The sequence below is a fragment of the Danio aesculapii genome, chromosome 17, assembly GCF_903798145.1.
Source record: "Danio aesculapii chromosome 17, fDanAes4.1, whole genome shotgun sequence".
NCBI lineage: Eukaryota > Metazoa > Chordata > Actinopteri > Cypriniformes > Danionidae > Danio > Danio aesculapii.
Window position 1 is genome coordinate 12,556,554 of NC_079451.1, and position 24,304 is coordinate 12,580,857.

The window sequence follows — 24,304 nt, forward strand, 5'->3', positions numbered from 1 at the left end:
TACATATAATCTGCAATCAAATGTCTGTTGCAGTAAGTTTTTGTAGTTTCACAAAAATGCAGGCTAAAGTATGTATTTTTAGTGAGTTGGATAATTCTTTTTCACTGTGTGCAAAAATAACTAGAATCATGTAATGAATTGTGAACTTGGAAACAATATTTTCCAGCAAAGCAAGTTTGTTGATGTCCTTTTCTTGTAGTAAACATTCAATTAAAGTGTAAAATCTGAAATCCATATTTAATGTTTTTTCCTCAGGGCACATTTGCTGGTATTGTGATTGGATTGACACAACTGAACTGCTCAGAGCTGAAACTGCGACGACTGTGTTATAGACAAGGGTGAGAAAAAACAGGCAACTCAAAACCTCAGTTTACCTCACAGATTAATTTGAACCAAATTATTTGAGATTTTTTTCTCCCCCAGATTATTGGGTGTTGACAAACTCTTTTCATATGCCCTTAATGAGTGGCTGAATGACATCAAGAAGAACCAACTACCGGGGCTTCTGGGAGGCGTGGGCCCCATTCATTCTCTGGTGCAGCTGGGTCAGAAAAACAAACTCTTTCACACAGTGTTTCTGCCTAGACTACATAAAACATAATTCTGTTATGTATCTTCTGTTCTGTTACAGCACTTTTAATATCTGTTATAAAGTGCTGTTAAGCAAATACAGATCTTAACTTCATTTATGACCACATATAGTAGATTATCACAGAGTTAAGCACTCTTTTACTCTTTGTTACCACTGTAGTTCAGGGATTTCGGGATCTTGTTTGGCTGCCCATTGAGCAGTACCGTAAGGATGGAAGAATAGTGCGTGGCTTCCAGCGGGGCACTGCCTCCTTCGGGACCTCCACTGCAATGGCAGCTCTGGAGCTCACCAATCGGATGGTGCGAACAATACAGGTAAACTCTCCTTTTATATATGTATTTCCTCTATTTTTTGGGAAACATTTATTGTATGTGAATACTTTACTTAACTGTCATTTGTTTAAAATATGTATAAATTAGAACAATAGTCGTGGCAATCATTGTCAACATTAACAATAAATCATAACTATCAAATTTAGATGTATTTACTGTGCTTACCCATATCTTTTCTGTGTGTTTCGAGTAGGCAGCTGCTGAAACGGCTTATGATATGGTGTCTCCAGTGCCAGATGAGAAAGAGTGCAAAAAGATTAAACGTTATTCTCATTACTGTCTGGCTCATCAGCCAGTGGACCTCAGAGAGGGGGTGGCCAAGGCCTACAGTGTAGTCAAAGAGGTATGGGTCTTGTTTGCCTTATAGGTCTACATTTTGGTTAATTCTAACTTATTAAAAAAAACAAAAAACTTTTTTTGACTTTCTTAATAGCAATGCTCAGTTACAGAATAGTTGCAGAAATAAAACTGATTATTAAAGCCATGGTATGTTAACTTTTGAAATGTATAGTTCACCCAAAACAGAAAAAGGTCATAAATCATTTTAAATAATAAAACTGTCTATTAATTCACATTTATTTTCTAAAGATGAATGACCACTTGATATGATTACCAAATATACAAACTATCAGTGACCATATATAAATTTACCATAGAATATTGAAAATATATTGAAAAATATTTTGCTGAATGATGTACTTACATTATCCTAAGTGTTTTGAAGAATGTTCAAATCCAGAGAAATAAGCATTTTCAAATAGTGATATGGACTGTGCTTTGCATCTCCATGTTAATGACATCACACACCCTGGATTTCCAGTTTGATTTAATAGAAAACATAGAAACACCAAAGACACTTTAATATGTGGTGTATTTAATGAGACTACACAGAGCAGCCTTAAAACAAAACCATAATATATATATATATATATATATATATATATATATATATATATATATATATATATATATATATATATATATATATATTTATTATTATTATTATTATTATATATATATATATATATTTTTTTTTTATGTTTGTATACTTCAGTTCATCTATGAACATGATTTCTGCACAAGTCTTGTATGGTGTAAGGCAAAGTTTTAACTGACAGTTACAGTGTTCATGAATTCAAAATCAAGGGACATTTTCCACCTTTTTGAGCAGAGCTTAACTACTCTGCTAAATACTCTACATGGCATGATGAATAAATGACTGAAATTGATTTTTATTTCTAGATGAACTGTCCCCTTTAACAGCGAACAATTTAATCAATTCAGCAATACAGCTCATGTCAGTTCCTCTTTGTGTGTGTTTGCAGGGCATCACAGACACCGCTCTGACCATCTATGACACCGCCACACGTGAGCATGAACAGAGAGGCATGACGGGCGCTGTCGGCGGAGTTCTGCGGCAGCTTCCTCCAGCTGTGGTTAAACCTCTGATCGTTGCCACAGAAGCAACGTCCAATGTGCTGGGAGGAATGAGGAACCAGATCCATCCAGACGCACGACAAGAAGAGTCACAGAAATGGCGTTTGGGGGAAGAGTGAGAAAAATTTACTGGAGTAAAACTTACTTTGATAGTCTGCAATATTCATACTGGCCCTCAAACCCAGGATATACTTCGTTTTTATTAAATGGACACAAGTTCACACAAAATTTAGTCAGCATTTTGCTTGTCCTAAACCTGTTTGAGTTTCTGTCAAACACAAAAGAAAATATTTTGAAAGAAAAACGATAGCTATTGACCTCCACAGTATTTTTCTTCTTCTATGGATGTCAACAGCTTCTGGTTTCCAACATTCTTCAAAATATATTCTTTTCTGTTCAACAAAAGAAACCATACTGGTTTGTAACAGCATTAGTTTGAGTAAATATTAATGCTTGTGCAAACTATCCCTTTGATTTGCTAATGCCTGTAGTGATCCTAAGAGAACAGATTTTGTTTGCTGCGTTTTCGTTAGTTTAAAGGGTTAATTCACCCAAAAATTTTAATTCTGTCTTCATTTACTCATCCATCACTTGTTCCAAACCTGTTCTTTTTATCCTGTTGTACTTAAAAAAAATTATATTTAAGAACGTGAAGGACAAAAATGTTCCTACCATGGCTGTTTTTTTTTTTTTAAACATTTGTCAAAATATCTTGTTTTGTGTTCAACTGAAAGTTAAAAACCACTTGAGTTGTGAGTAAATATTAGGCAAATTTTAATTGTTTGGTGAACTATTCCTTTAACAGTCTCTCAGTGACAGACAGTAAGAGAAGCAAACGTCTGATCCCAAATTAAGTATAAGAGGCTGGAACTGTTTCTTTTTCTGCTCAAAGCACTTGTGATTGATGTTTAACAAGAGTCATCTAGTGTTGTATGAGGAAGCCGCAGACGTGGAGACGCACAGCTCCTGCTGGAGTAGATTTCATTAGATTCCTCTTTTCTTAACCTACTATCAAACGTCCTTGTAGTGCCTTCATGTCATAGTTTATTGATATCATATGATCATCTGATGAATGAGACTGTGTAGTGTCATGTGGGGAACAAGAGTACTGTTCTGTTTAAATCTTTTAACGTCTGCTACAGCTGAACTCATTTATAAAACGACTTGTGTTTGTTATAATATAAATATATAATGTCGGATGCAAGGGAAAAATCTCACAGAGAAATGTCAGGTCATATTTCTATGGAAGCCCATTCCCACCACTGACCATCAATGAAGTGTTAAAGACTCTTTCTTTAGGTTCTCTGCTTGTGATCTGGTATGGATTCGCAGCCCAGTTTTCCCAATAAACAGTATGTGGTTGACACTTTTACTGAACTGAAATATGAACTAATACAGCCCTTTTAGTTTTAGTCCTTTATAATGTCTATGTATATGTCTGCAGCTCCCAAGAACACCACTTGAGGACACACTTACAACAGGAAAAAAATAACAGCTGCAACAAAATCTAAATCATAGTGTTACACATCAGCTAATAGTTTCAGGCGCTTTGTTTGATGCTTTATAGTTGCTATTTAGACCAAATTGTGCAAATAGCATAATTAAAAAAAGAACAAATCCATACGAATTAAATGACAGCCTAGTTCAACTAACCTATATATTTCCTTTTTGAAAGTGTAATAAACAGCAAATAGTCGGATATAGGCTTTATGTTGTGATTATGGGCTTATGTGCATGCGTCTTTAACACTCTTTTTATGGTCAGTCACCATAACAGGGAACTCATTTATACCTCGCAATTCTGACTTAATAACTCTTAATTGCGACTTTATAACTCAGAATTCTGACTTTAAAACTTAGAATTCTGACTTCATAACTCAGAATTCTGACTTTATATTTACATATATATATATATATATATATATATATATATATATATATATATATATATATATATATATATTTATATATATATATATTTATAAAGTCAGAATTGTGAGTTATGATATATATATATATATATATATGTATATATATATATATATATATATATATATATGTGTATGTATGTATGTATGTATGTATATTTATATATATATATATGTATGTATATTTATATATATATTATTTATTATTTATTTATTATTATTATTTTTTATTATTATTATTATTTTGTTTAAGTCAGTGGCAGGAATGGGCTTCCATACATGTCAACCCAAAATTAAAAGGGGAAAAAATAGTAATGCATAAATGTGATATTAAAGAATAAGAGATTTTTTTAATGTAAACAAAAAAAATTTTTACTGCTTGTTCAATAGCTAAAACATCACAGTTCTTGTTTTTTTTTTGATGGATAACTTAATTGTTTTTTGTTCAATCAACTTAAAATAGTAAAAAAAATATTTTAAGTGAACTTAATTAATTTGAGTTGGGATGACATGAAACAATTGTGTTGAACCCAGCATTTGTTTTTTTACAGTGTGGTCAAATGCACTTGGTAAAGTAATGAAAAGCATAATGCTTTTTTTTTTTTTATTAATATAGGCAAACTAAAGCAAATCATTTTATGATGAATGCTTAAAGAGGTATGTACTCACCCTTCATTTGTAACAAGCCTTTTTGAGTTTCTTTTTTCCATTGAATCCCAAAAAAAGTAACTATTGACTTTCATAGTATTTGTTTTTCCTACTATGAAAGTCAATGGGTGTTTCTAACATTTTTCTAAATATCTGCTTTTGTGTTCAATGTAAAAAGAAAAATCGTAGAGAAATGTATATTTTCTTCTGAACTATCCCTTTAACACATGTGCTTTATTAATATTTTCACACATTGTAATATACATTAACATCTTTTTGTAATAATTGTGCATAATATTTTTATTCTTTCAAATTTGGGATGACAGATATTTCCTGACATTTTGGTTATGAGATTACAAATCTAAATTTGTTGGAAATGCTTAAGTTATTGTAAACACTAACAAAAAGGACAAGTAAGGAGAGCCTTGGGAGCCTTGTGCTTTTCATTACTACAGTAATAAACTTAGCTACACTATAACTGTTTAAATAGAAGACAGTGGCTCTAAAATGCACCGAATAGATTTTCTGTAGCTTATACAGCACAACATTGTGTAGTGTTTCTCTTTCCTGATGTTAGAAACCGTGTTAGAAACTAGTCCTTCGAAACATGTAGAATTTTCTGTGGTTATTTTTATCACTTGCACTTTGTACTTTAGGGATCCTGGAAAAAAGACTTTTATTCTGTTTTCTTAAACTGTCGACACATCATCCGTTTGAATGACATTCTCTGAGCATCTGCATTTCAAAAAGTCTTACAAATGTTTTTTTTGTTTTTTTTTACATTTTTGACAGATTTTCTTTTATAAATATCAATGTTTTAGTCCGACAGATTTTTTTTGGTCTTCATGATATGATTGCTGTTGTGTGAGTACATGTTTGTTTGTTTGTTTGTTTGATACATTGGGAAATTGATAAATAGCTAATTTTAGCTTCATTCATTAAAATGGTGAGTTAATATTTATTGTTTTTTTGTTTTCCTCAAGTGGTACTATTTCTTGTACATAGATGTACAGGTCATTTCCCCAGTTTATACAAAAGCATGTATTATCAAGAAAGGGAAATAAATTATTTAATGTCCATCATTTGATTCTGGTGTTTTGATTGGTGTATTTGGTGGAATTGAAATCTGACAAGAATAAAAGTTATAACCTAATTATTATTAAGATTATAATGCGTGATAGAACTCTGCATTAAATGAATATATAAGAGTGTTTTGGTTTTATATTACATAGTGTAACATGTAGTCACGCAATATATACACACACACATATGTGTATATAAAAAAATGATTATCTGTCTGTCTGTCTGTCTGTCTGTCTCTGTGTGTGTGTGTGTGTGTGTGTGTGTGTATACATACAGGTAAAGTCGTAATTATTAGCCCCCCTGTTTATTTTTTCCCCAATTTCTGTTTAATGGAGAAAAGATTTTTTTTTCAACAAATTTCTAAACATAATTGTTTTAATAACTGATTTATTTTATCTTTGCCATGATGACTGTAAATAATATTTGACTAGGTATTTTTCAAGACACTTCTATACAGCCTAAAGTGACATTTAAAGGCTTAAGTAGATTAATTAGGTAATTATATATATATATATATATATATATATAATGTATATATTTATATATTAATGAACAATCTGGCATCGTAACAGTAGACTTTACACCAGAACAAACTGAAAAATGAGGAGACATGTACGAGTAGCAAATTTGTTTGCTACTGTAACCCCAGGTGATGAGTAAAAGGTAATAAAAATAATAAAATCTAAATAGTAATATAAAATATAATAGCAGAGAGACTGAGATTAGTTTTTGAGTATGTGTATGGCTGATTCTAGAATTGTGGATACATGTTGCATCTATAAACCTTTTATTGTTTTACAAAAAACAAAACTTAAAACTGTTTTTTTATAAGAACACAAACTATATCAAGTTATCTCTAACAAAAAAATATGCTTGTATGTGTGTTTAGGGACATTTTGTTTTGACAATACTAACCTAAAGACCTATTTTTGACTGTCTTTGCCTCCTGAATCATACATTTAGCTCCATGAATCATGAAACAATTAAGTCTAATTTTTATCTTGTGTGTGTGTGTGTGTGTGTGTGTACACAAGTTAAATGAACATTTGTATTACATTTTCTGTATTATGTGTAATTTCAACATTTTCTGTCTGTTCCTACCTTTCTGTCAACTCTTACATCAGTTATAAAAAAGCCTTAACAATCTGTTAAGCGTTGATAGAAAAAGCATTTGACTTGCATTTGACCAAGTGATGTCGCTTCCTCTGGTAGGAAAGGCTGAAAGGAAAGCATCGGCACCAGATTATTTCTTTGTCGACTCTAATTGTGTCAACAACAACTCTAATTGTAATATTTCAGCGAATCTCTCATTCACTCTTCAGAAACAAAATTATGATGATTTTTTTAAAGCAAAAAATTCTGTTTAAGACATGCAATGAGGTATCTGGTTTCAGATTAGCATCTTAAGCTAAAGCACAAATTGTTGGAAAATGTCAACTCTGTTGTGGTTTAAAAAATTTAACAATAGTACATTTAGTAATGGAATCAAATGTTCCTTAAAGGGCAGATTAGCCCTTTTTTCAGATTTAATATAAGTGTTTTGCGTCTCCAGAATGTGTCTGTAAAGTTTCAGCTCAAAACACCCATCAGATTTTTTATTATACCTCTTATTAAACTCCTTTTTATAAATTTTTGCACTGGCGGTTTTGGTGTACTGCTCCTTTGAGGCTAGTCCTCCCCGCCCACCATTTCTACGTGCCTTAATCTTCTCCCTCAGCTGCGTTAGACAACAGACAGACTTTAAGGAAGCAGACCTCACGTAGCGTTTGTGAGAAATACTATAGTAAGAACTTTACCAATGAGTATTTGTTGTGCAGTTGCATTGATGAGTCACACAAAGTTCACACGCACACACACACACACACACACACACTGAGCACCCGTTTAGCTTTGCACTCTTTTTGCACGCAAATGTGACAGGATACAGGTTAATATCCACTGCTGTATAAATATCTGTTATGTTAATGAACAAAATAAATCTGACTTAACGTCCACAAACCGGGATTGAAGCGTCTTCCTTTATAATTGTTCTGACACGCAGCTGTGCTGATGAAGTAAAGCTAAACTAAATCGCTGTAATTCTTTACACACGTGCACTGTTTTAAAACATTTTAAACATGTGAAACTTACTCTTGGTCACCTTTGATGATGATTGATGAACCTAGCGAACTGAACAGGCCTTTTATTCCCAGTTGCTTTGCGCACGTCTAGTCTTGTTGATATGATTATACACGTGACTACCGGGACATGTGAATACCACAGCTGTCAATCAATTCGGTGGGCGGGGGGACCGCACTCCTACGTAAAGTTGCGGTCAATCTGAAAACTCCTCCAATTGGTCCACCATTTTTATGTTGCTAAATTGAAAAGAAAAGGACTGGGTGTGTTTATATCACCCCAATATGACGGTCTATACACCATACATGCACACATTTCTGTCCAAACAGCTTGAAAACTAGATTTTTCATCATAGGTGCTCTTTAACACTGCAGTTTTTTACATTAACAACAGACTCACTTTACTGTAAATTATGCATTTGTCATTCCAGATAATGGAAAATGCTTGAACTATACCCAATGATTCTGTCGTATATTGGACGTCAAACTTCCCTTTGTTCAACAGAAATATTACAGATTTTCTTAATAACTTTAGAAGTAAAAAGTCATTATGACAAACTACAAAGCAACTTTTTGCTTCTCTTTTAACAAACAGACACACAAAAAAGTTTGGAATATTATTTTGGATAATGTGTCTCTGTGCTAGATGCCAAGTTGCTTTCATGGGAAATTCAACATCTGCACCAAGAGCTGTGCAATACTTGCATAATGCCATACCTTTCTATGAAATTGCAAGAAAATCACAGAAATGTCCATTGGCTTAAATTGCTGGTTGTTTCACAGCCTACAACAGTCAAGAATCTAAACAAAACAGAAAGTTTTGGAAAAACATTTTGTTCATGTAACATTCATTGCCTAGCTCTGATTAATACTAAGCTGATTTATAATACTGACTCTAATACTTTTTTTAATTGTGGTTTTGTTTTTGTCCCTCTTTAACTGATATTATCATATTAAACTGATGATAATTTGAACTTTGTCCGCAGCTGGCTTTAAAAATGTAGACGTGAGGTTGGACACGTTCTGTTCCCCATAGTGATATCTGTACAGTGTGTGTGGTCTCAGATGAAGTGGATTAGATAAGCACCTGTCAAATACACTGTGTCAGAAACACTTTTCACTCAGTACTTTATGATAGGTCACCCCAAAATGAAAATTCTGTTAAGACTTACTCCTGCATTTGTTCCAAATATTTATTTATTTGTTTTTTTTTGCTTTTAAACACAAAAAGTAGATATATTGAAGAACACTGAAAACTAGTAGCCAGTTGTTTTGAGCATACAAAAACAAAATGTCAATATTTCATTTTTTGTTTTATAGGCTAAATATTCATTAAGAAACGTAATTTAAATTTACTTAATACTACGTAACCCTCGTTCCCCGAGGGTGGGAATGGAAATGCTATGTGGAAAAATATCCACTATGGGGATTTTGTCAGAAAGCCAATTAACTGAAAGAGTAATAAAACAGGCCAATCAAATGCCAATGAATTGGCAGCGTCAGTGTATGCAGCTGGCAGCAATCACAATCTGCTGTGAATAAAGATGCCAGCCACGCGACGCTAAGTACCTTTTTCTGTCTGAAGAGCCGAACTACAGCTGTCAGCTAAGGTGCAACCGCTGTAGTGAAGGAACATAGCATTTCCGTTCACCAAGGGTTACGTATTAACCGTTTCATTCCCCAGCGGGAGGGGAACTTCAATGCTATGTGGAAAAACTTCCACTATGGGGAAATGTATGGAAAACACCACAGCGATTGAACCTTACCACGTCATGGTGAGAGGTTTGTCCAGCATGTCCCCTGGCCCTAACTTACCTTACTTACCTGTGAAGCACTTAAAGGCTTATTTATATTTTTGGGGGAGTCGTAAAAAAATACACCTAGTTAAGTTCTAGGAATTTTATAATACGACAGTACATTGGGTCAGCTTGCCAGTCCCGAATGGGGAGGACGCTACGAAGGCCACCTGCTGACCAAATGGGCAGACCTAATGGCAAGAAGATATATGGACTAACCCTGAGAAGGGGGAGAACACATGTGATGGATGGTTAGCGGGGAGGGAAGACACAGGCCCGCCAAGAGGAGGGGATACTCTTAGTCGAGTGCGCTCTCACTCCGGGGGGATGCGGCTCACCCTGGCACTGAAAGCGAGGGAGATGGCATCCACTATCCGGTGGGCCAAACTCAGTATGCATACGGCACTTCCCATCTGCCGATCATAACAGAAAAGGAGCTGCTTAAAGTCGTATGCTCTAACGCAGTCACATCTGGCAGAATGCTAACGGGACACAGCAAAGAAAGGGGCTGGATCTGCCTCCTCTGTGGGCAGAGCTTGCAGGTTTACTACGTAGTCTAAAAAAGAAAGCACTGTAGGAACCTCGGGCACCTAGGTGGGCCAGGGTCTCAGGAAAACGTGAGAGGTACTTTCACTTTTTACTACTACAGCCCCTCCCTATAAACAGCAATTTCTCCTTTTTCTGGGTGTGACAGCCCAAACACTGCCAGTATGGGACGCTATGTATTTTGTATGTATGTATGTATGTATGTATGTATGTATATGGGATGCTATGTATATTAAATCACTCCCGTCCCCCTCTCATACCCTCTTGGAGGTCTCTTTTAAGCGAGGTCTGCTCGGTCCACTCGACTCAGTATCTTTAAAATTTCTGTCCAGGTAGACAGCTCTGCTGGTCGTGTTGGCATCACCAAGAGGACAGCAATCTCCTCACGCAAGACAGAGGTGGACATAGGGCTGACCCGTGAACTTGGTGGACCATTTAGCAAACTGAATCGCATAGCCGAGTCTGATTGTCTGAATGAGCCATCGCGACAGGCTGAGCAGTGCTAACCAGACTGCCAAAGCCCGCACGAATGACATAATCGGCACTATCACTGACGCACTAGCGGTCACCCCGGGAGGCGCGCATCCCAAGGAAGAGTGGAAGATAAGAGGTTTAATCTTAACTCTGTCCTAAGAGCCCATAGGGCGACTGGAAGTGCAAGAGAAAGGAGCCTGTCCTCTGGCACTCTCGAAGCCTGTGGCTAAGAACACTGATCCTGCGAGCTGGAAGGTATAGCGTCCCATACTGGCAGTGTTTGGGCTGTCACATCCAGAGAAAGGAGAAATTGTTCTTTATAAAATTTGGTAGCCATAAAGCCATAAGTTAATGATATGGGTGTCCCTGGAAAGAGCAAACCTCCTTTTCTCAGAGTGGCCTGTCTCAGGGATGCTTCGCAGTCCAGACCTGACTTAGCGGCGCACTGAGGTGGAGGGCGGTGATTGTCTGTAGGGTGCTCGACGCTGCAACTTAACCGGTGGAACGAACAGGGGGGCGGAGCAGATTTTGAAACCACAGACGAGCACCCTTGGCGAGGAGCATCTAAAGGGGATGGTTCAATGGAAATTCCTGGGTGAACTCACCCCTGGTGTCACCAAACAGGCCAACCTGGGATATGGAAGAAAGCGAACTTTGTCAACTTTATGCATATCTGCCAGGTTTAGCCAGAGGTGGCTTTCCTGGACCACTAGTGTGGTCTTCATCCTTCCCAGGACACTCGCAGCCTTGGAGCCTGGTGTTTTCAGAGCAGTCAGTTGCAGTGTGTAGTGCATTAAGTCTAGGTCGGAACCTTCATCGTGCTGCTGGGCTAATGCCTGCGCCAGCCATAGCAAGCAAAATGAAAGCAGCCTGGCTCGCAGAAGTGTAGGCTCTGGCCCCGAGGAATGCAGACAACCTACACGCTTTGGACAAGAGCTGAGGCTAACCACATCAGGAAGAGGCACCACACGGGTCAGCGGGTCCGAATTGTCATTGGAAAATGACAGCCAACCCTGCCATGCAGCGATGAACATCTGGTCCTCGGTGTCATTGAGTGAGAAGGCGATCATCCCGGAGGATGGAGCGTTCTCTCACTTGAAGCTTGGATGGAGCACATTGAGGAATGGGAGGTTAGCAAGCCCAAGAACGGCGGATTGACCCTTAACTGCTAACCCTCAGATCTTGCGGGGGGACAACAGGGGTGGTTTGCCCTTTTGCAAGAGCGAGCCTTGATCTTGCTGTACAACAGACAAGCCATCGCAGTGATGGCATGTACTGCCAGCGAGAACCGCAATAACATGCTGAGCCCCCAGACATACAGACACAGTGCTCGTGCCCATTATCCGTGGACAGGAAACCACGCATCCAGAAACGCACCGTCAGAACGACGTCTTTAAAAAGACGCGCTGCACGACTGTGTTGCTCTTTTAGGAACTTGCTCATTATTCACCGTTCTAGGAGAACCGGACCAGAGAACGCCCAAGGATGGGAGATTGTCCAGCTTGACTGTCTGCCACTGCGTTGTAACACACTCTGAGACCGGGCGAAAACAGGCCCGTCGATCGCCGGCAGCTTCTCTCTCTCTTTCTCTCTCTCTCTATCTCTCTCTCTCCTCAAAGGATGAAGATGGAAGAACCAAAGACTCTCTCAGTACCGTGAGGCTCTGAAAGTGAAAAAAGATACTTGGCATCACGTGGCTGGCATCTTTACTCACAGCTGATTGTGATTGCTGCCAGCTTCATATGCTGAAGCCGCCAATTTATTGGTATTTCACTGGTCCATTTTAGTACTATTTCAGATGATTAGCTTTCTGACAAAATCCTCTTAGTTGAAGTTATTCCTAATAGCACTGAAGTTTCCCTCCCCGCTGGGGAACCAGGTATCTTTAAAAATGATTACTGTTCTTTGTATTACACCTTTTGCAAACACTGTTTTTAAAGATATAAAAAAATAAAGATTAATAGATCTAGTCCCTTTAGGTGCAAAGATGGGCAGCGGATTGCCAGTTTGCAAACAAATACATAAGAACTTATTGAAAACATCAACACATGCCAGCTAAAACTGTACTGTGCCAAAACGAAGCCCTATGTTAACAGTGTCCAGAAGTACGACTTCTACGGGCTCAGACAACCATCACACAGTGGAAATGTGTACTGTGGTCAGATGAATCAGTATTTCAGGTATTTTTTGGGGAGAAATGGATACCACGTTCTTCTGACCAAAGAAGAAAAGGATCATCCAGACACATATTACCAGACACAAGTTACCAGCAACTAATCCAAAAGGCAGGTTCTGTCAGGGTAAGGAGTTGTGTCAATGCCCTTAGCAAAGGTAACTTGTACTTATGTGATGGCACCATTAATGCTGAAAAGTACAAGAGATTTTGGAGCACAATATGCTATCTTCTTTTCCAGGGACACCCCAAAATGTGACAACCAAACACCCCATACTGTTGCCCACCTTAAGACTTGATTGCAGGAGAATAGTACAAAATTACTGCAAACACTTCATCACTTTATGTCTTCAGTCCTTAAACGTCATTTAAGTGTTGCGAAAAAGGAATGGCAATATTACAAAGTAATCAATGCTTTACTGTTCCACTTTTTTTGAAATGTGTTGCAAGAACCTAAATTTAAATATTATTTATTCATTTATTCATTCATTTTCTTTTCGGCTTAGTCCCTTTATTAATCAGGAGTTGCCACAGCAGAATGAACCGCCAACTTATCCAGCATATGTTTACGCAGTGGATGCCCTTCCCTTTAACCCATCACTGGGAACACCCATGCACTCTCATTCACACACATACACAATTTGGCTTACCCAATTCCCCGATAGCACGTCTTTGGAATTGTGGGGAAACCGGAGCACCCGGAGGAAACACAGAAATGCTAACTGTCCCAGCTAAGGGTTGAACCAGCGACCTTCTTGCTGTGAGGTGATCGTGCTACCCACTGTGCCACCATGACGCCCAAATTGGAATATGTGTTTATTTAAAAAAAAAAAAACATGAACATGACCTTGAATATTTAGAATGTAAAAAACACACATGTACAAACTACTTGATGTATGTGCTCTGGGAAGGCCGCAAGAGTTTACATCTGTGTTATCTCGAGAAACGATAACGCTATATCTGTAGGCCTATTTATTTTCCAGCTTTCCTGATGGTGGGTATTGCTCTGGGCTGCAGTATAAATAATATTTAACAGATCATTCAGCCACACTAATCCTCAAATTGTGCTCAGGCACAATGAAGCTCCTGATTCTGGTGGCACTCTTTGGGCTGGGTTTTGCCCAGCACAACCCGAACACGAAAAGTGGTAGAACGTCCATTGTTCATCTGTTTGAGTGGCGTTGGGCAGATATAGCTGAAGAATGCGAGAGATACCTGGCACAAAATGGCTATGGAGGAGTTCAGGTGCGATTAAAATTATTTTCATGACCATTGGGATTGTATTAGCATTTGGTGATTATGAACAAAATCTTTTTTTTTAAAGATGTGTTTTATTCAATAAGGATAATTTCTGAACAGATCTCTCCCCCAAGTGAACACGTCAAGCTGACCAATCCTTGGCATCCTTGGTGGCAGAGATATCAGCCAATCAACTACAATCTGTGCTCCAGATCAGGAACTGAAGCAGAACTCAAAGACATGATCACACGCTGTAACAATGTTGGGGTAATGTAAAACTAAAACTCATCGTATTGTACCTACCCAGTGGGCACAGAAAACATGTCAAAAATGCTAATTGATTTGAGTTCAGTTGACTTCCTTGATATCAAAACGACATCAAATTGATATCTAACATTAAACATTAAAGCACATTAAAAATCGATTACAAGTCAATTGGATGTTAATCTTTTGATATCAATGCAGTTTACATGCACTGTAGGGATACAAAATCCAGTGTAAATATGAAGTAAAAGCTTTCAGATGTTCATAAGGGCATCAATGTGTTGATGTTAAATAGATGTCAAGGTTTTTACCAAATCAATTAGCATTTTAATGTGTTTTTTTATGTTGATTTGACACCTGCTGAGTAATAATGGACGAATGACACTGAAAGACATACACATGTATTTCTGGAAAACAACGCTTCTTCCTTCTACACTTTCTTCCTTATTATCTATGTTCATAGTATTATTTTGTTGATGCAGGTGAACATTTACGCTGATGTGGTCATCAATCACATGTGTAAATCAATTCATGGAGCTGGAACTCCTTCAAGCTGTGGATCACATTTTGACGCCAATAAGGAAGACTTCCCCACTGTTCCCTACTCATATCTGGACTTCAATGACGGCAAATGTAAATCAGCCAGCGGGCAAATTGAAAGCTACACTGATATTTACCAGGTTTGTTTTCTGTATTTTGATGATAATATATAAGCAATGCATAAGATAGATTTGCAAGTAGCTATTTGATGGCCAAGCACAACAATAATAATAATAATTCCTTACATTTATACAGTGCTTTTCTAGGCACTCAAAGTACTTTACACATAGGGGGAATCTCCTCATCCACCACCAGTGTGCAGCATCCACCTGGATGACGTGACAGCAGCCATTTTGCGCCAGACCGCACACCAGCTGATTGGTGGAGAGGAGACAGAGTGATTAAGCCAATTATGATATAGGGAGGGGTAGGAGGCCATGATGCCGGGGTTAAACCCCTACTCTTTTTCAAAGGACATCCTGGGATTTTTAATGACACAGAGAGTCAGGACCTCATTTTAACATCTCATCCGAAAGACGATGCTCACTGAGCAGTATAGAGTCCCTAGCGTTCCCATGTGGTCTCCCATCCCGGTACTGACCGGGCGCAGCCCTGTTTAGCTTCAGATCATGTGAAAGTTGCAGAGAGTTAGCTGCCGGCACAGTTAAGCTTTAACCACCTCCAACTCACACCTAATTAATAGTGTGTATGGCTGCATCCAAAACTGCCTACTACTCAATTGTTTTAATTTAAATGTATTACTTGACCATTAGAAAAGTACGTTCTATACAGTATGAATGTGAGTAGTATGAATGGAACTCAAATGTACTCGTTCTTAACAACAGGTTCAGAATGAGGAGTTAAAGGGTTATTTCAGCCAAAAAATTAAAATTATCCCATAATTTACTTCCCTCAAGACATGCTATGTGTGTAGGTCTTCTTTCTGTTAAATCCAGTCTGAGTTACTTAAAAAATGTTTTTTACATTTTTTCCAGCTTTGCAATGGTCAGATGATTTTTTTATAAACAGTTCAATAGATGTCCAATGAAGTGCAACCATCTATAACATAGGTCTCAAACTCCATTCCTAGAGGGCCGCAGCTCTGCATAGATTTGTTTCAACCCTAATTAAACACAGCTGATCAAACTAATCAAGGCATTAAAGACTATTAGGCTGAATCCAAAATTACTTACTTTCTTACTTCCATACTTTATAGTATGCTAAAACAGTATGTGAGCCTAGTAGTATGTCTGAATTAATAGAATAAAAAAATCAGTATGTGAGAAGTACCAGAAGTATGTGGACGCTAAGCTATCCCATGATGCCCCATGATAGAATTCATGAATAGGAGTGGTGCAAATTACGCGGGTAGGTCACATGATCATGACAAAATGGTGGATTTAGTACATCTGAGTTCCATTCACACTACTCACATTCATACTGTATAGAACATACTTTTCTAACAGTCAAGTAGTACATTTAAATTCAAATCCAGTACCTACTGAGTAATAGGCGGTTTTGGATGCAGCCATAGAGACTATTAAGCAGGTATGAGCTAGAGGTTGTTAAAGCTTAACTATGCCGGGCTGTGGCCCTCCAGGAATTGAGTTTGAGACTATAGATCTATAATCATAGTGTCTCACACAGCTCTGGAGAGTGAATATAGTGAATACATTTATTTTTGTAAAAAAAAAAATCATATAAACTGTTTCATGTAGCTTATAAGACACGGGGATTAGAAATTAATAACAATTTTACTTGCCCAGCTAACACTTTAGGACATAGGTCTCAAACTCAATTCCTGGAGGGCCTCAGCTCTGCACAGTTTTGCTCCAACTATTATCAAACAGGTGTTCAAGACTACTAGAGCCTATTATGACTATTATGGGTTTTTGAAATGGGCTTCCATGCAGTGTTATATATTACTAATTGAATAAAAACATCCAGCTGAGGTTTAAATCTGAAAGTGCACCTTGTTTAAAACTATTGATTCTTCAGCGAAATAGTTGACTCAGAGTCCAATAAACAAATCGAGTTGGGTTTGGATCTTTTGCTTAATCGAATCGACGTCGACACGGTACATAACGAAATGTGTAGTTCCAGTCCGGTAAAATGTGAACACGCTTTTAGTTCAGACACTAGTGGAGGCACGGCGGATAACAGGATCATGACGCAAAATGATGATCACTGACAGATGGAGATTTGGCTGGAATAAAGGGTTTAAGTTCACTTTCACAACAATACCACAGTTTAGCCAACCTAGTGCTGTGATTGTTCCTATCATTTTCTAATGATTGATACAATAACCTACGCTGCAACACAGGATTCATCGTCCATTTGCTTTTGAAGGAGCAGCAGAGACTACTATACTGCATGGGACTTTGTCAGAATTTGACAGGGAGTTTTCAGTAACTTTTTCATTTCTAATGGACCAGTTTTTTCTTCCTCCGGATCATAACATGTAAGTGTAATGAAAATTGTTGCCTCGTTTTATGTAGTTTGCAAAATATGTTTAATTGTGGTGTTATAAGTTGTAATCAGCTTGCACAGCTTGTAATCAAGTATAAATTATAGGCTTTTCACATATCGCGTCCAAAACTACGTTAAAAATGAGCTTCTTCCTTTACCAATTTAATTGCGTTTCTGAACTCATGATCCTCTGCTGTTTGTCTTTGCTATGGCCACCATCAACTGTACCTCAAACATGCTGTGCCGTCAGTTTTCAAAATAGTTAAACTTTTGCCACTGTGTTGGTTAACACTGAATGTGTGTCGTTATTACTTGGGGTTAGGGTTAAGAGTAGATTAATATGCTGGTGTTTAATTGCATTCCTGCATTAGGCCCTCAAATAGTTTCTGCTACTTAATAGTGTAGCCGTGGTGGGCATTTCTCTCGATCTCATGCTGAACACAGTCAACCAATAGCAATAGACTGGGTCATGGGTCCAATCAGTGCAGATTAGCTTCGGGCTAAGGAGGAGTTTGTGAACAAATGAGTCGCTGAACAATTCATATGGGAGTCGATGGGATAATTAGGTAAAAGTAAATGCATGCTATAAGACAATGAAAGTGTTTTTTGACCTTGCATGCATATCAGCATGTTGTTGGAGACCCCCAAAACCAAAATATGACCTTTTTAAATGCAAAATAGGGGCACTTTAAGCAGGTGTGAGTTGGTGGTGGTTGGAGCTAAACTATGCAGAGCTGCGGCCTTCCAGGAATTGAATTTGAAACCATTGGCATTATATGTGTCTTGGACAGGTCAGAGATTGCCGTTTGGAAGATCTCCTGGATTTGGCCCTGGAGAAGGACTATGTTAGAGGAAAGGTGGCTGAATACCTGAACAAGCTTATTGAAATGGGTGTTGCTGGATTCAGAGTAGATGCTTGTAAGCACATGTGGCCTGGAGATCTCAGTAACGTCTACAGCAGGCTCAAGACCCTGAATACCAAATGGTTTCCATCTGGTACCAAGCCCTTCATTTATCAAGAGGTATTTCCATCCCGTTTCAATCCCATCATATTTTGAGCAAAGCGATTATATATTAACACAACATTTGACAGGTTATTGATTTAGGTGGGGAGCCCATTAAAGCCAGTGAGTACTACGGGCTGGCACGAGTGACAGAGTTCAAACACAGTGCGAAAATAGGCACAATAGTCCGTAAATGGGATGGAGAGAAGCTAAGCTATCTGATAGTAACAATAACTTCAGTTTGTCATAAGTAGATCATACATAGCAATATAATGAACAGATGACTTTTCCTGTATTCATATTTAGCAATGTTTTGATTTCTAAGCTTATTAGAAGAGTTATGAAGTGTTTTACTTTAGGAACTGGGGAGAGGGCTGGGGTTTCATGCCCTCTGATACAGCTTTGGTTTTCGTGGACAATCATGATAATCAGAGAGGCCATGGTGCTGGTGGAGCTTCCGTTCTGACATTCTGGGACTCCAGGTGAAGTATTAACAATCTGCTCTTGTAAACTGTTAAAACTGTCATTCATTTTTCATGCAAGAAATCTTACTATTACCAGTAATTTGTACAGTAGATCTTTTCACACCATGTTTAACGCTCGGTTATATTCATTCTACAACCTGCTTTATCTGGGATTAAAAGCAGGTTTTAGAATGTAGATAACCTAGGGTTAAACACAGTGTGAAAAGCCCTACTGTAAAAATCAATCGTGAAAAAGGAATCATATTTGTTATTTAGCTGGGATTTAGCTGGTTTTTACCTAGGAATATGAAACCCGCTCCATAGAAGTGTTAACACCACGTTTGTGGTTTTAACCCCACGTTATGGCGCTAAACTTGTACAATGAGAAGCAATGCACTTTTAGAATATTACCACTAAACAATCAAAATTGTACCTCATATTTGCATATTTGGACACTAGCGGAAACACTGCGAATAACTTATTGAGTGTATAAAAAGTGTGAAACTGTAGTGGAACAGACACTTCGTTTTTACTATTGTAAGATTCATCCTTTAAAATATGTCAATATAAAAGATGAGGATGCTCACCAGTGTCATTAAACATTAAAATGTTCATTGCAGTTATTAAATCAGTCACATAGACATAAAGTTTATTCATAAATTAATTTCGAGAGGATTACAGGCTTTTGATTGATCGCGGCTGGTCCCGCATTAGCCGATACATGATTCACCAATCAGAAGATTCCTAACTCCTAACTAGCTTCTGAACCTCAGTATCTTCGCCTTGAAGAATCCTCCCCCCACCCCTACTCCCCCTGCTTTCTAGATTGTGCAACACGGTGGCCCAGTGATTACCACTCACAGCAAAAATGTCACAGTCCCTAATGAACCAGTCAAGATTTCTGTGCGAAGTTTGCTTGTGCTCCCCGTGATTGCTTGGATTTCCCCGGGTTCCCGTTTCCTCCTACTATCCAAAAATACACGACCTAAGTAAATTGAGCATTCTAAATTGGCATCATAGTCGCACTCTTAGTAAGCCATACTTCCCTTTTAGCCATCGATTTATCTGTCATTAGCAAGAAATAAGTTGGGAGTTCATCGAGATCTACCTGAGCTCAAACTCCCCTCTCGCCCTGCTAACGAGAAGGAACCCAGGGCTTGAGGATCTTATGAGCTCAGGGCTCTCTCCCAAGACAGCATGTCAAACAAGCTTTATTATCAATCATCAGCGTGTGAACTCTAAATACCTCAAATATGTAAATTTTACCCTTGGGTTGTAAATATACAGTGTGAAAGATCATATGGTGACTAGGTTTTTGAGATGCAAATGTTGTAGTTCATTACATTGAAATTGAAATTTCATTTATGATTATAATTAATTAATTAATTTTCTTTTCAGCTTAGTCCCTTTATTAATCTGGGGTCACCACAGCGGAATGAACCGCCAACTTATCCAGCATATGTTTTTTGCAGAGGATGCCCTTCCAGCTGCAACATTTATGATTATATATGTTTCAAATGTAGATTTTTATGTGTAGTTAAAACAGCACCAGTCAGGGACATATATGTATTGGTACTATCCCTACAAAACAGGAACATCTATTCACCCATAGCTTATGAATACCTAATATTTTTTATTTACCTCAGGTAAAGCAATGTTAATCATGAAAACCAGGATTCTGTTTACACAGTGTTTAGAAGTGATTCAAGTGTGAAAAGTGTCTGTTGTGTATTTATTAGGCTTTATAAGATGGCTGCAGGATTCATGTTGGCTCATCCATACGGTGTGACCAGAGTCATGTCTAGTTACCAGTGGGATCGTAAAATTGTGAATGGAAAGGTATAGTGCTCTCCAAAATGGATTCACATATATTGTTTTCACTTCTTATGAGTCCAACTTCTTAAATTATACACTTGCACGTGGCACAGGATGAGAATGACTGGATGGGACCTCCAAGCTTTTCTGATGGATCCACTAAGCCAGTACCCATCAACCCAGACTTCCACCTGCGGGGACGGCTGGGTATGTGAGCACAGAATGGCGCCAGATTAGGTTGGTCTCAATTTTAGTCTTCTAATTTTTTCATAAAATGCAATTCTTCTAATACTATATTCTTCTCCCTAGAAATATGGTGATTTTTTCGTAATGTAGTCACAGTCAGCCACTCTCCAACTGGTGGGACAACGGTAATAGTCAGATTGCCTTTAGTCGTGGCAGCAAGGGATTTATTGTCATCAATAATGACAATTGGTAAGGAACAATTGGAGAAGAACTTATATATGACTAATGATCATGTTTACTGTTCTATAATACACATTATATTAACTCGGTTTGTCTCTCAGGGAACTGAATGCGACACTGAACACTGGCCTGCCGTCTGGCATGTACTGTGACATCATCTCTGGAGAAAAGAGTGGGAACAGTTGCACAGGGAAACAGGTGTCAGTGGATTCTAATGAGAAGCCACCTTCAGCATCAGCCACACCGAAGAAGATCCATTCATGGCCATCCATGCTGACCTCCAAACTGTAGATTCAGTCAGAACGAATTATAATAAAGCAACTGAAAATGGTCTCTATGGTCTTGTGTTCTGTCTCCAGTTGAGTATTTATAGTGTAAAATGTAAATTTTGTTTAAAAACTGCCAATCGTCTTTGTGCAAGAATCTCAGTTTTAACAGTCATTTTTACAGTTTCCATTGTTTAGACCTCTGGGGTGTAAGGTGATTTTGGGGCCCTTGGGATGTTTGGATATTTAACATTTAGGTTTATTTCTTCTGCTTATAACATAGCATTGGCTACCTCAAGCCGGAAATGATGGTACAGATAGCAGATTTGAGACTGCATGGTCAAAGCAGTGGAAACCTGGAATCAGACTGGATAGATCTCCTAGGAATTATTTCTTGCAGCTTGATCTTTAGAGTGATGGCAGATGGTCTAGACCCCTTTGCAGCTTTTATTGGACAAAGGCAGCAAGAAACCAGATGACTAACCGGTAAAGCAGCCAATCCCACTTTCTTTTGTTTGTTTGTTTGTTTCTTCTTTCTTTGTTTCTTTCTTTCTTTCTTTCTTTCTTCTTTAGCCACTTTGATTTTGAAGTTACAGCTGCTTTGTTGTTAAAACACAATATACATTTCTCCTGCTAAGCCTGTAGAATTTAGCCATTGAGATATAAAACTCCAAAGCTCATAATTAAAGCTCCAAAGTTCTTTCAATACTGATAAATGAACATGACAGAAGAAACTGCTGAGATCAAATTAGTATAGTCAAATTGGTAAGGAGAGGATCATGACTGTAGGAAATTAAGTGAAATTGATAATCTGCAACTTAGTTGCGCTTGTAAGTGACTGTTGAGAAAATGTATGAAATGGGGTGAAGTAAGGGGATGAAGGTGATTGGTTGAGCTGTGGCTTGCTCCCAAACCTTACATACACTGGGTTTTAGACCATGTCCAAACTAGCCATTTTTCTTAAAAGTTTAGTTCACACCCAAAAATAAAATTGTGTTCTTAATTACTCACAGTAATTAGTCAGTGGTTAGCATTGTGCCTTGTTGCCTGCAAAGTTTGCTGGTTAGAGTCCCTGACTGGATCAGTTGGCATTTCAATGGACAGGATCAGTGGCATGTCTCTTCTCCTCGTTCACGTGGATTTCTCCAGGTTTGTCCGGTTTCCCCCACAGTCCAGACATGCACTATAAGTAAATAGGGTAAACAAATTTGGCCATAGTGTATGAGTGTGTGTGAAGGTGAGAGTGTATGGGTGTTTCCCCAGTACTGGTTGCAGCTGGAAGGGCATCCGCTGTGTAAAACATATGTCCGGAATAGTTGGCAGTTCGTCTGCTGTGGCGACCTCTTAAGGGACTAAGCCAAAGGAAATGCATGAATAAATAAATGAATAATTACACTCCACCATGTTGTTCTAATCCCTGGAGACCTTCATTCATCTTCAGAACACAAATTAAGGTCTTTTAGATGAAATTTGAGAGCTCCCCCATCCTCCATTTACAGAAATGGTCCAAAGATGCTCAAAGTCCAGAAAAGGAAGCAAAAACAATGTCAAAACATTCCATACCCATCATGGTGCGCATTTACAACTAGCAATTCCATGCTTGCATGTTACGCTGCTGCCTCTTTAATGTAATAGAAAACTTTGGTGAACAAAAGTCATTTTTACAGTTATTTGCCTGCACAAAAGTATTCCTGAAGTTTTTGTGATTACAGTTAAAAACAGTCAGACAACTGAAGTCACATTAATGCTTTTATAAAGCTTTTGGTTCCTTTTCAGGACTGTGAACATCTCGGGATCATTGCTGTCAATGAAGGGTCAGAGAGCCCTGGATTTCATCTAAATATCTTAATTTGTTTCCCGAAAGTAAATGAGGTCAGGGGTTGAAACGACACGGTGAGTAATTAATAACAGAATTTTCATTTTTGGGTGAACTCATACTTAAATGCTACTCTATTCTGGGTGTGAGCAAATATGTTGAGAAGATTATCCATTTAATCTGATAATAAGTGTAAAACACAAATATATCTGCCTTGTAGTTGAAATGTGTTGTGGGTTGTGGTCTCAAGCAATTCAATTATTTTAATAAAGAGAAGAAAACTACATGAAAACTACAATGACCTCAAAGATGTGGGATATTTTTCAAGGCCAAGAAAATGTGTACTTTTCTTTTCTTTATTAAAATAATTGAATTTAAAGCAATTCAATTTTAATAAAGAGAAGAAAACTACACATTTTCTTTGCCTTGAAAAATATCCCACATCTTTTGAGGTCATTGACCATTCATATTCTGTACTTTACTTTTATGTCAGGACACACATTTTACAGGACCAATCTAAGCTTCATCTTTAATATGATGTGTACAAACTTTATATAAATTTTATATGATTTTTACTAAGTATCAAAGCATGTTATTATGAAGACCAGACATTGACAGCATTAGTCAGCAGGTGGCAGACTGGGAACAGCACACCATAACAATCAAGCTGAACCTACTGTATATAAAGGGTTGAATTCTAATCTATAGACACATTCAGCTTCTTTAAGAATCTGTCATATATATATAACAGAAAATGATTTCAACTTTGTTTTCTGATATAACATGTTTCAACTCCAAATGGGGGTGGTAATTCCCTGCCAATATCTACCAATGACATAAGGTAAAGTTCCCCCAAACTATGACAAATTATCTTGC

The 24,304-nt window shown here is 37.7% G+C and overlaps 2 protein-coding genes across 3 annotated transcripts in view; both read left to right on the top strand.

Annotated features, from left to right (window-relative positions):
* atg2b (autophagy related 2B) overlaps positions 1 to 4,244 on the top strand; it is a 42,910-nt gene extending 38,666 nt beyond the window's left edge. For both annotated transcript variants that reach the window (XM_056476619.1, XM_056476621.1), the window contains exons 39-43: positions 256 to 338; positions 424 to 545; positions 752 to 906; positions 1,118 to 1,267; positions 2,250 to 4,244. In XM_056476619.1, coding sequence (XP_056332594.1) covers positions 256 to 338; positions 424 to 545; positions 752 to 906; positions 1,118 to 1,267; positions 2,250 to 2,480 — 741 coding nt within the window. In that variant the 3' untranslated portion in view covers positions 2,481 to 4,244. The remainder of the gene's footprint in view (positions 1 to 255; positions 339 to 423; positions 546 to 751; positions 907 to 1,117; positions 1,268 to 2,249) is intronic.
* Positions 4,245 to 14,139: 9,895 nt separating this feature from the next.
* Positions 14,140 to 21,810, top strand: amy2al2 (amylase alpha 2A-like 2). Its single transcript, XM_056477225.1, is given in 14 exon segments — positions 14,140 to 14,370; positions 14,485 to 14,631; positions 15,111 to 15,308; positions 18,429 to 18,659; positions 18,731 to 18,891; positions 19,001 to 19,123; positions 20,845 to 20,944; positions 21,034 to 21,105; positions 21,107 to 21,142; positions 21,144 to 21,157; positions 21,230 to 21,355; positions 21,448 to 21,560; positions 21,563 to 21,709; positions 21,797 to 21,810. Coding segments are annotated over 14 exon segments (1,650 nt in total). The 5' UTR covers positions 14,140 to 14,202.
* Positions 21,811 to 24,304: the final 2,494 nt, after the last annotated feature.